Source organism: Diabrotica undecimpunctata, chromosome 9, assembly GCF_040954645.1.
Source record: "Diabrotica undecimpunctata isolate CICGRU chromosome 9, icDiaUnde3, whole genome shotgun sequence".
Lineage (NCBI taxonomy): Eukaryota > Metazoa > Arthropoda > Insecta > Coleoptera > Chrysomelidae > Diabrotica > Diabrotica undecimpunctata.
The window spans coordinates 25,722,405-25,734,738 of record NC_092811.1 but is presented as its reverse complement, the minus strand read 5'-3'; the positions used below and the strand labels follow the sequence as shown (position 1 = coordinate 25,734,738).

At 32.8% G+C, this 12,334-nt stretch overlaps 1 protein-coding gene across 21 annotated transcripts in view; it reads left to right on the top strand.

The window, feature by feature from the left end:
• The window catches only part of LOC140449704 (serine/threonine-protein kinase MARK2-like), a 473,378-nt gene that overhangs the window by 423,607 nt on the left and 37,437 nt on the right, over positions 1-12,334 (top strand). The window contains exon 14 of one of the 21 annotated variants that reach the window (XM_072543018.1): positions 4,130-4,817. The exons of the other annotated variants lie outside the window; for them this stretch is intronic. Coding sequence (XP_072399119.1) covers positions 4,130-4,187 — 58 coding nt within the window. The 3' untranslated portion in view covers positions 4,188-4,817. Of the gene's footprint in view, positions 1-4,129; positions 4,818-12,334 lie in introns of those variants that run through there. 21 annotated transcript variants of the gene reach the window in all.

Genomic DNA, 12,334 nt, shown 5'->3' with positions numbered 1-12,334 from the left:
AGGAAGCAGCAGTTTTTTTTTCAATTTAAACATTGTAAAGCATAGGCAATTTTGTCTTTCTTGCTTGTAGCTTCTAAATAAATAAGATGAATAAATGATATTATGTATTTGTGTCATCTGGTTTCCTCCTATATTTTAGGTTAAGATAAGAATGATGGTACACCTGAGTGAGCTGGTGAACGCCGTGCGCCGTTAGGCAATTCAACTTTTTATGATGGGTGTTAATGGTGCTAAACAATTGGCGCCTAATGTGGGCACAAATCCACGACCCTAACATTGCGAGCCATGTTGTCTGTCGATTGATTTTTACATTTTCGTTATTTAAATAGTTTTGATATACTCATTAACATTTTTGCATACTTCATTTTTTGCTACTGATTTTTTGCTTTATATTGATATTAATGATCTATTTCTAACGGTTTTTTTTGTAACATTTTGTTAATTACATTATGAATTGTTTTTTATGTTTGTTCAAGATGCCCCCAATTGTCCCTAAACATCTTGAGGCAGAATAACCAGTCTTACGAGATCCTTACAAGGGATATTTCTGTTCATTAAAGAAAATATAAAGATTCTTATTGGAATTCTTTCACATGAAGCTATAAATCGCAGTTTCACTGAAATTTCTGTTCCTTTATAATGTAAAGTTGATTTAGAACAAGTTTTAACTTCTTATAATAACTTTACTTTTCTAATTTAATTTACCAGTTAAAACAGGCACTAAATTTAAGACTTAACTTCAGCATTAATTCATTTATCTGGTCTATTCTCCCGTTTGCGCCCAATAACTGGAGAAAAGAATAATTATGTAACACCATTAACACCTATTAAACTATTAAAAATCTTGGCCGCTAATTTTATAACAAGAAAACTTTGTGTGCTCAATTGTGTACTGACGTTGATTAGCACACTCAGGTGTAAGATCGTTTTTGTCTTAACGGCATAGGCGCAAAATGTCGTTTGTCAAAATGTTTAATGTGTTTTAAATGTATTCATTTTTTTTTTCGAATCCTGAGAAAACTAATAAGTATATTTGAAAAATTTAAACGAAGAATGAAAGATTACGCTATTACCGATGGCCGAAAGTATCTAAAAACTTCTATAATGTTTATTTTAGTAAGTTACAGGGGTGAAAGGAAAAGAGAAAATTTAGTGTGACTTTTAGTTTCAAATATCTCATTCAAAAGAAACTTTTTAGTTATTCTAAGGGACTTTCGGCCCTCGGTAATAATGCAATCTTTCATTCTGCGTTTAAATTTTTTAAAACGCATTGAACATTTTGACAGGCGACATTTTGCGCCTATGCCCTTAATATAAAATATACATCGAGGAAATCAGATGGAGAAAATATAAAAGAGAATACCATATTTATTGAGACAAACCTACAAAATACAAGGAAGACAATACTTGCCTATGCTTTACAAAGTTTAAAATGTCTAAATAAAGTCTGCTGAAGAGAGGTGCTCAGTAGACCTTGTTGGCTATATTGTCTTCAGATTATAATTTGATAATTATTACATGGGATTCTTTATATACGCTACTGTGTTCTTGAATGTTCAATGTTTTTACCTCGCCAAGTGTCAACAATGCTACCAATGTTAAAATGGCAAGACATATACAAGGGTTATACGAGAAGTAAGGGACAATTGAAAATCAAAAAAATTAGTAATAAAATAGTTATTTGGAGATAATAAATAAAAGTGAAACTTTATAACGTTAGAAAACGCAGTAGTTTTGTAAATGTTTTTTTTTTAAATATCTTAAAATTGAAGCCACAAAGAATCTATTGCGATCTGCTAAATACCTCTAGAGTCACTGTTTGGGCAAGCTCAATTGTTTAGATAATCGCTCTCCGGGATAAACAAATTGAATAACTTAAAAACTGTTTGATACTTCAATAAGTACTTCTTATGGTACTACTATGGTACTTCAATAACCAACTAATTGCCATAATTTCAAGTAGTTATATTATATCATCAATCCGTTGTGGATCTTGGCCTGCTCACAAAGAAGTCGCCACTCCTGTCGATTCCTGGCAACTTCCCTCCATCTTCTGACCCTTAGAATCTGTAAGTCTTCTTCCACATCATCAATCCATCTCCTTCGTGGTCGTCCTCTACTTCTTGTGCCGTCTGGTTTTGAAAATGTTAATCTCTTCGTGTTTTCGTGATCTGACATCCTAGCAATGTGTCTCGCCCATCTGTATAACCGATATAGTTCAAAGTTATATCTTCTACGTCATAGCCCATTTTCATTTACGGCCCCACAAATTTTTCTAAGAATAATAAAATAAAAAATAAAAAAAAGTCTTTCTCTCAAAAATAAAAAAAGTCTTTCATCATTTTGAGATAAAGTCGACGTTTTAGCCCCATATATCAAAATCAGTCTCATTAAGGTCTTGTATATATTGAGCTTTACTGCACGTTTTATATTTTTATTTTTTAAATGTTTCTGGAGACCGTGAACAGTTCTGTTTGCTATTGCTACACATCTGTTTAATTCGTCGCTTGTCGTGTTTGTTGAATTTACTACCGATCCAAGATATGTGAATTCTTTGACTTGCTCAAAGGTATGGTTGTTCATTTGAATTCTCTGTTGGATATTTCGGGGGTTTTTAGAAACCAACATATATTTGGTTTTTTCGTCGTTTTTTCCATTATACCTATATTGTCAGCGAATGCGAGAATTTGCGTTGATCTATTAAAAATAGTTCCTTGATTGGCTTTTCCAAGGCAATATTAAAAGGAGACACGCCAGCGCGTCCCCCTGTCTTAGACCATTATTAAAGTCAAAGAACGTAGAGTTTTCTCGTACGAGAACGTAAAGTCTATCATTGCATTATATAATGCAGTTCTTTTCACACTGTCATAAGCTGCTTTGAAGTCGACGAAGAGATTGTTATATTCTAGTGATCTATGTTATATTCTAGTGACTTTTCTAGAATCTGCCTATGTGCTTGAATTTGATGTGTAGTTGACTTTCCAGCAGTAAATCCGCATTGATATTGACCAACAATATCCTTTGTAAAATGTTTTTAAGTCTTTCAAACAATACATTGCCGAAAATTTTATACGCAGAAGCTAATAGAGTAATGCCTCTATAGTTCTTACACTCCAGTTGATCACCCTTTATATGCAACGGGCATATTATTCCCTTTAGCCACTCTTCTGGTACCAATTCATTCTGCCATGTAAGTCTGCCGTATATCACATGTCGCTAGTCAAAAAACAAAGCTATTAACATCTATAAATTACTGCAAAAATAAGGGTTTCTTGCAATTATCTCGGTCATTTGTTTTTAAGATTCTATAACTTTTATTTGAACCGGTTTTCTTTCAAATATATAAGAAACCTTTAATAGGCAAAAAATGATGTTTTCACTGTTAGGTGTTTAAAAAAACAAAGCAAAGTCTGCTGGACGTCTTCAAGGATTTGTCATCAGCTATCACTGTTGTACCTGTGATGATTTTTCACAGATATACTGTGGTATATGCTAAAACAAGAATGTGGATAAAATTCATAAGTAGCTGTGCGGTTTTTAAACTTAATTCGCGGGAAAATCGGAAATCTAAAGATAAACATTTCGACGAAATATAGGGTATTGCGTCTCGGTAACGCTTATTCATTACCTGTACTATCGGAAGGCTTTAAAATAATAATTATCAAGACAAATAAATTAATCTTATGTCTGAACTATGTTCACCGTCAATAAATAGTAACTAGGGGCTGCCATGAATTAGAAATAACTGTGTTAATTTAGAAAGTAACTGCATTAAATGTTGTATTATGTATAAAACTTTATAGTTTTGTACTTATTATACTTTTTTTGTTCTCATTTTCTTTTAGAACATATCATGAAATTTTGCGATTGTCTTGTAACATTAAGAAGTCATGTATACCATAACTTGTTATAAAAACATTGTACTAAGCTACTTGTTATGTAATTTGTTATATATGTGTTGCCTATTTTGGTGTAATGCTTTGTAATGACTGTTTTTCCTTATGGGATATGTGTTTGCGAGTGGTGCGTCCCTTGAAAATCTGCAAAACTTCCTTCAAAATTAAAAAAAAACATAGAATCCAAAATGAATAAAATTATCAAAAAAATTGACCTGGTATTTCTCGTTCAGGAGGAGAGAGATTACGGGGGACGTACCACCGCGCCAGGACACTCCTCCTCCAGAATAAGCGTCATGACTCCCTACCGAAGTCTTCCATGGAACCGTAGGTGAACTAAGTAAAGTAGTACGAATACTCAACCAGAGTAAAGAGAAGGTTTGGATCAAGATAGAAAGAAGAGCTTCGACAAGTGATATTAGATTAGTCATTTTAATTCTTCTCAGTTTAGTCGAAAGATTAACTATTTATCTGAAAGAAAATACACTCAAAATAAGTAAGTTTTATGTACTGGAAGTAAACATTTTAAAATTTATGAGGAACTTATCTTCAATATATGTTCTCTTTTCTTGTATTTCTTTTAGTTACACTCATCTAGCCTGAATGCAGTCCTTCAACTTTTATACATATGAAAAAGTCGAATAATTTAGATCTTACATTTTATTGTCTATTTCACATTAATTTTATTTATTGCTTTTTAATATTTACCTTCATATGTTATAATAATATTGTATATTTGATTGTTATATTTTATCTTTATATAAAATTCACATACCGTAGAGTTGGGTGACTTTTTGGACATTAATTCAGTAATACCTGCCATACTGATAAATCTATCACAAAACAAAAACTGTGGTGTTATGCCACTTTTGGCAAAGAATAGAACCTATATAAATTTTTTTTTGAAAAAAAAAATAAAAACCCTGTTTCTCAAGTTTGCCTGTTTAAAAAAAATCTGTTACTATTGTAGAGGGTGAAATAAATTTTTGAGACCAGTTACTTCAAAACGTTTATTCTGACAAAATATAAAAACAACGAATTAAAATATTCTCAAAAAATTTCGTTGTATTAGACTTAAATCTTATATAACAATATTTTTATTAATTTAGTTATCTAACCTATTTGTTTATAAAACATTATTAGCTTCAACCAAATCTGCCAAAAATTTGAAACCTTTTTGGGTGAAGAAGGTGTAGAGCTGGAAGACGAACGGCTTCGTTTCTGTTCACCATCGATCAGCGGCGGCTCGTGGCCTAAAAAAGTAGTGAAGATGAGAAAAGCTTGCCGGAGCCAAAAGGAGTTTTGGTACCTACTTCGCGCCCAAATCTCATAAAAAATTCGTTAAAAAAAATGTTTGTGGCCCTAATAACTTGAAAACAGTTTTTCTTGTTCAGTTCTGCTTGCCTGGGGTATTTTAGTTCTGAACCTCGACATTTCATTGAGGGTTTTTTGGCGATTAAAACACCACGCCTGGGGTTGGTGAGTTTCGATTCAGCCGCCCACTCTAAGTCAGATGCTGATTGCAGCCTACCACCCTGGATCAGACGCAGATGTTTAAAATACTGGTTGGTCGACAATGTAAAAGAACATCCCTTTTATCTGCATTTTTCCAATGCCTAAATGGAGTCTCTAATATATTACACACCAAGTCATTAATTTAGCCTCCATTTAATATAGTCTTCTGCAGGTAATCATGCAGGGTAGAGTCGATGGCAAAAAGGGAATAGGTAGAAAGAGGAAATCATGGCTGCGAAATATTTGAGACTGGACAAACATGACTGTAGACGATTTATTCCACGTTGCAAAAGACAGAGAAATTTTTAGAAATGTGGTCGCCAATCTCCGTTAATGGAGACGGCATAGGAAGAAGAAGAAGAAGTCTAAAAATATTTTTGTCCAAACGAAATCCACGAGAACACTTTATATCCGAAATCCGAAACAAACCACAGAGAAATGTATTAATAAAGTGCTCTAAACAAATAAAATTAATATTGTGACTAAACTAAACTAATAAATACTATACTATACACTATACTATATAAAAATATCTATATAATGGACTAAATTTCAAAATATTGTCGCTTAGAGAAATTTCCAAAAAATAGGAATACCAAATACACATCCAACAGTGGGTGAAGACGAATAATATATTTTTAGACGGAACTGCACTCACCAGTTTTCTCAGCTATCACTAAGGATAGGCTGACGTCACGTTGCCATGGCAACCGTGAACGCTTATGCAGATGGATTTTGCATTTCAAAAATTATATTCACCTCTTCCTAAATCCTATTATACACGGCTAGTGACACAGGTCAGGACTTGGCCGTCAAGTACGTACCGCTAATAAAGCTAGTTGTCTTTTTTAATTTTTAGATTAATTAAAAGAGAATAGATAATTGATTTCAGAATTTAGATATAATAATGTTGTTTTCATTTTTTATTTATTTGTCTCAATTTAATTATATTTTTTTGGTGAACCTCACCTTCACCTACTTCACCTGGCCGGCCGCCGCTGCCATCGATTCGTCTATTACGTCAGGATATGAAAAAAATATTTCTTTTTCCCACATTGTTTTGTAAGAATTTGACTTGAAGGTGCTCTTCATCTATGATTTGGCAGATTTCTCCAACATATTTTACAAGCCGTTTCTCTATATTAAAGTTCACGAGAATAAACTCTCCACATTTAAATGCATGTGGTTCCACGAATTCTTTGAATTTTGATTTTCTTCTTTATTTTGCTCTTGATTTCGCATTTGTAAATTATCTATTACACTTTCAGAAGAAAGTGCATTTTTGTGATTCTATATCTTCTACACAGATGCTCTCCCTTGGAGCAGCATTTAGTTTCTTCGGTCTGCCGGACATAAATGGGTTTACATATCTTATTGTTTTAAACATATCCTTCAACACGTTGGTAATTTCCCCAACAGGTATATCTTGAGAATTGATTCGTTTTAAAACAGCTTCTCCGTCGAGAGGAATAAGTCCTGTCGCTTTGAACCCGGCTTTTATGTTGTCGGCATTTTTTGCCCCTAGTTCTACCAATGTTGCTTTTAGTAGACCTGGGAATCGATCTTCCCTTATAGGGCCAGGTTGTGTTTGCTTCCATTTAGTCAAAACAGATCTCCATGTACCCTTCAGGGGTCTAAAATAGTAAACATTCAGCGGTTGCGTTAGATGCATGCTATTGGGCGGTAAAAGAACAAAGCAAAACAGTGATGGAAATAAGGCTGGCTAAATTGTCACCGATTAGCGCCATCGATCCTTCAAGTTTTTTAAAATAAGGGAGCACAATAAATTTAAACCAGTCTCCAAATAAATGTAGATCAAACCATCTCGATTTGCTCCGATTGTAACGAGAGTTTTCAGGACCATTTACTGTCCATGTAGACCACAGCTGATGTGCCTTATATACAATATAAGGTGACAATATAACTCCTGATTCACTAACGGAAAACATCACACTCGTTGAAGATTTTGTGTGGTCCATAATTTTTTTGACATGTTGGATGAATAACTCACAATGACGAGTAATAAATGCGTAGTACCCGGTCTGTTGTCGGTGAAAGATCCTGATCTTCGTCCTTGTCTGTTTAGATCATTTCGAACGAGATCTTTAATTTTGTCTTTATCTAAGGGAAATCCCCACTCAGCAGCAAATAAAACAGCATCTTTTAAAACAACTTTCTCCTTCTTTGTAAATGATGTCTGGCCTCCATAAGTTTTCATATTTTAATTTTCGATATAATGTAGATTTTGATATACCGGTATTACTTGAAGCCTCCGCCACTGTCCATCTACCATTACGAATATTTGTTAAGGCTTCTTCTAATTCATATTTACTAAAGTCGTGGTATTTTCACTTGCCTAACACTCTCTTATACTTATTAGGCATTTTGTCAAGTCACCCAAAATCTGTAGCAAAAAATTTAAAAAACCGTGACTTAACCTCAAAAAATAAAATCAACAAAATTGAGGTTCAGAACTTCTTAAGAAGGTAATAAACTATTGTAAAAGAAATATTACATCTAATTTGCTGATACGGACACCTGTTGATGACCTTAATTATATACATATCATATCAAAAATCGTTGCTTTCTCACCTATTATTCAGTATTTTTTAGGAGTCAAACAAAATAATTATGTACAACTTTTTGTAAAGTAAATATCATATAATAAGTTCATCATTGTAGAATACTTTAAAAATGATTTTGAAGTTTGAACATTTTCCTAATAGATGGCAACAGCAGTTCCAAAAATAATTGTCTGCTCTGTCAAGTGACCCAACTCCACGGTATTATTTTTTTATTAGTTAGTAAATAATATTATGTTGCTTTTTCGATTCCTTTTGTAGGACAATCTTCAGAACCTGGCTGTAGCCCTGTCTGTTTTTGGAATCCTATTATGCATTCGGACTATGACTACATACATACGTTGCTCACTATTATGTCTTCCACTATATTATTATTTAAATAAATAAGTCGTGTGACGTCGTAAGTCTCCCAAACTATTTAGAATGTCTAATCCCTGTTCTGGGTGCATATTTAATAATCGTTTATCATATTTCTTCATTGGCTTTACTTTAAATCATTAATATTCCAAACTATCTCCAAACCATAATCGTTATAACAAAAATAATATTTGCCGACTGTAATCGACTACAAACAAGAAAAATCGCACTAAATAACTACCCACTAAGTGATCCTGATCTTCATCTACAGAGGCGACTTACGACTCACCTCCTACCCTCTCTTTCACTACTTCACCGCTTTTCGAAAAGATAATCATGCGGTGTTCATATATTTAGCGCGCTTTTTCTTGACTGAGTATCTTATAGTATGACAACTGTTGAATGTTCCGTACATATTTGAAGATATCATTGTAATGATAATATACCTAGATCTAGACATTTCTGTTCCTTTTAACTTCTGCTCAGTTAACCGTCGTAATCCTTTAATATTCTATATGTATAAAACCAGTAACAAGATTACAATAGCTCCTTTTTTAAACCCAATAAGATAATCCTCTAAATATACATACTTGTTAATCATACGTACCAATAATCAGAACGTAATTACATTGAAATGATTTGTTTATTTTTGTTTCAAATTTTTTGACATCCCCCTGAACAATGTGAGGTTTTATTTGTTCAAAGATTTGTACGTCTGTTTTAAAAGCTTGTAGAAAATTTTCTTTCAGAAAGTAGTTACTATTTGACATTAAACAACTAAAGATTTAGAGTTCATACCTACTACAACTATCTTAATACTGATTTTAAAGTATGTAAGATATTTTATGGTAGAATCTGTTTTTGGTAGAAGGTTTTTGTTACTGTTTTTTTAGACTTTAAATCTTTAGTTTCTGGTTTAAAAAAATGTACAGTATGTTGTTCTTTATGACTTGAAACCGCTCTTCAAGTTAAAAAATACAAATGCGATTTTAAATGAAACGAATTAGTAAACACAGAAATGTTGTCATTTAATGTTTTAAAAACCATTACAAAATCTAGTGGATGTCGCCAGGTTATCTCAAGATCGGTTAATGCTTATAAAATAATTTGTATTGTCACACTTGTCATTTGGATGATGTAGTTATGAATCCATTTATCGAAACCGTAGGTATTTACTTAAGACAAATTTAATATCAACGTGATTTAATTTCTGTCACTATCTCTTCCAAAACTGACTGCGCCAGTCTCTGACACCAAGTTTCTAGAGGTCATTATTCTATTACGTCACTCAGAGCCACCGACTGGTAAGTATTTTCTGTTACCATTGATTACCCCACAGTAAGCTCTGTATTTGTGCTTGTACGCTATTCACTGCCCTTTGTGAATGAGATTATTTTGATTATAATCTACGTCTCGTAACCGTACCTTATCACATATATGTGTATAAGTCATTGGTCTCACTTTCTTACTGCACTGTTGATTCTTCTTAAATGCTCCTTTCCCAAGCAGATAAGATCTTGCATCCCTTTTGGTCATAACCAACTTTACGCAATCGAACCTTACCACATGCAACTGCGCTCCTGCAAGAGCAAACGATGCCGATTTTCTATTGGTCGTGCAAAATTTTACCTGACTCAAGTGACCTATAACCTATTAGATCCTAGTCTTGGTTTTTTAGGACAAGAAACTTAATAATGCAATTTAATGGTGTAAGCTCATAATGATGTCAGAACTCAGGGACTTAAAAGTTTTTACTTTCACTAAGATATACTGGTCCATTGCTAGTTCTTGGTTTGTGTTCTCATAATTTATATATATGTATATATATATATATATATATATATATATATATATATATATATATATATATATATATTTATTTATTTATTTGGTTTTTCCTGCTCGATAGTAATACCTGTACTGCCCGATTCCTCTTCTCAGCAGAGCGGAAGAGTACTACCGCTTGGTCATGCTCACCTTACAGTAGAATTGGCAACAACGACGAGATTTGTACCAGTCATATGCTCTTTTATATGCCTAAAAGTGCCCTATATATTAGTGGAGGTTGGCAATATTTAACATCAGTTGGTATATCCACATTTATAAGGTCTTTAAGCTACCGACTTTCATGGTCCAAGTCTCCATTTCATACAAGATAGGGTACATGTAGCATTTGACAAATGTGAGCCTAATGGTCACTTAGCGACTGGTTCTAGGTTATGTTTGTCAGCGAGTTGGATTTTCAACCAAGATCTTGATTTTAGTAGTCTTCATTTTCAGGCCGAAATTGTCGCATTCTCTGGTTTGTTTAGTAAAATTTGGATGTGGTTTGCGTTATCTGCAAATAGGGCTATTGTTTACCAATTATTGTTATGCCTTCTTTTGCATGTTCTAATGCTCGTTGAACAATGTTGAGTAGTCATTGAACAGAATGGGTAATGGCACACAACCTTATCTTACTCCTCGTTCAATAGGTGTCTACATTGTTAAGACCGTTTTCCAGTTTTACTGACGCCCCTTGTAGCCTATATGGGTAAAACAGAGTCTATATATCGGTGTTTTCTAGTCGTGTTTATCTAGAATTGTCATTAACACAGAGTGTTTGACAAGACGAAGTATATCCTGTCTTCATAACCTATAAAAGTGGTTTAACACAAATGAGTGATCTTTTTTTGTCTTAAAACTTTTCGTGGGAGTCCTGACTGATCAATTTGCTCTATTTTTATTTTATTCCTATTATGACACTGCCTATTTTATTCCTGTAGTATTCCATGCATTCGACTATTGTCGACTACTGTTAGCATTAGCAAATCTCTCCAAATTTTACCAAGATCTAGTAGATTTCCGAGCCAATATATAATATTTTGTACCAATTAGAAAACCATTTACTCTCTTGAATTGATTAGGAAATTATCGTTTTGTCTACCATTAATATAATCTCTTTGGTTTTATCTAAAGTGGCCCACACGACCATCCTCATCTAAATAGACACCACTTCTAGGTTTACTGATTTGTATTTTATTTACAATAAAATATAGAACTATATCATTTATGTTAAAAAAAAAATATTATTTACATATATAGTCTATAAAATGATAAACTATATTTAAAAAGGCAGCTCCTTTAATTTGTAACGATAATTAAACAAGGAGGAACCTTATTCAGGGTGAAAAAGTGTTAAAAAAAAAACAAATTTACTGCTAAATATCTAGTCCATTCTCCCAAAAAAGTTAAAAACTTACTAAGTATAAGATATCCTTTAAAGTTCGTTACCCATTAAATTATGAAATTCACATACTGTATATTTTCAGTAAACTGTTCTCGTCTGATTCGTTTTCAAAAAACAAATTTGGACGTAAAGTGCCAAAAAAGCACATCATTGTTTACAAAGTTTTATTAACAATCGTGTTTGAATTGTGTATTACTTAATCTATATGCTTCATATAGTTCTTGAATTGCCAGGAGCAAATTATAATTTTTTGTTCTACAAAAACGCTGAATAGGCTGAACCAAATTTCATGGTATTTCCCATTGATGTAGATATAAATACTACTGAATGTGGTTTTTTAGAAGACTTTTTTTGCAAAAAATAAAGTACCACGTGTCTAGGCAGAACCACAAATTCTAATAAAAAAAAATAATTCTCATGAACTCTTTTATAGACAGTATCCATCTTTATTCTATCATTCCATAAGGTACTTTCTTCGAATTTTATTTCCAAAGAAAACTCCTTCGTTTTAATATTTATGGAATATTTTGTAATAAGAAATATGTCCAAAATTATCTCTAGAATTTGCTTTAGTTTTAAGTCCAAGTCCAAGCAGTTTCTTTTCAAATGTTTGTACGACATATTTTATTTTCCTACAAGCAAATCACTTTGAATGTTTTCTGTGGGCTGTAAATTAAAACTGAAGGAGCAAAATCCTTATCTGAAAATAATATCTTGAGCTTTCAGAATAAACGCCTGTCATCTCAAAACGCTTT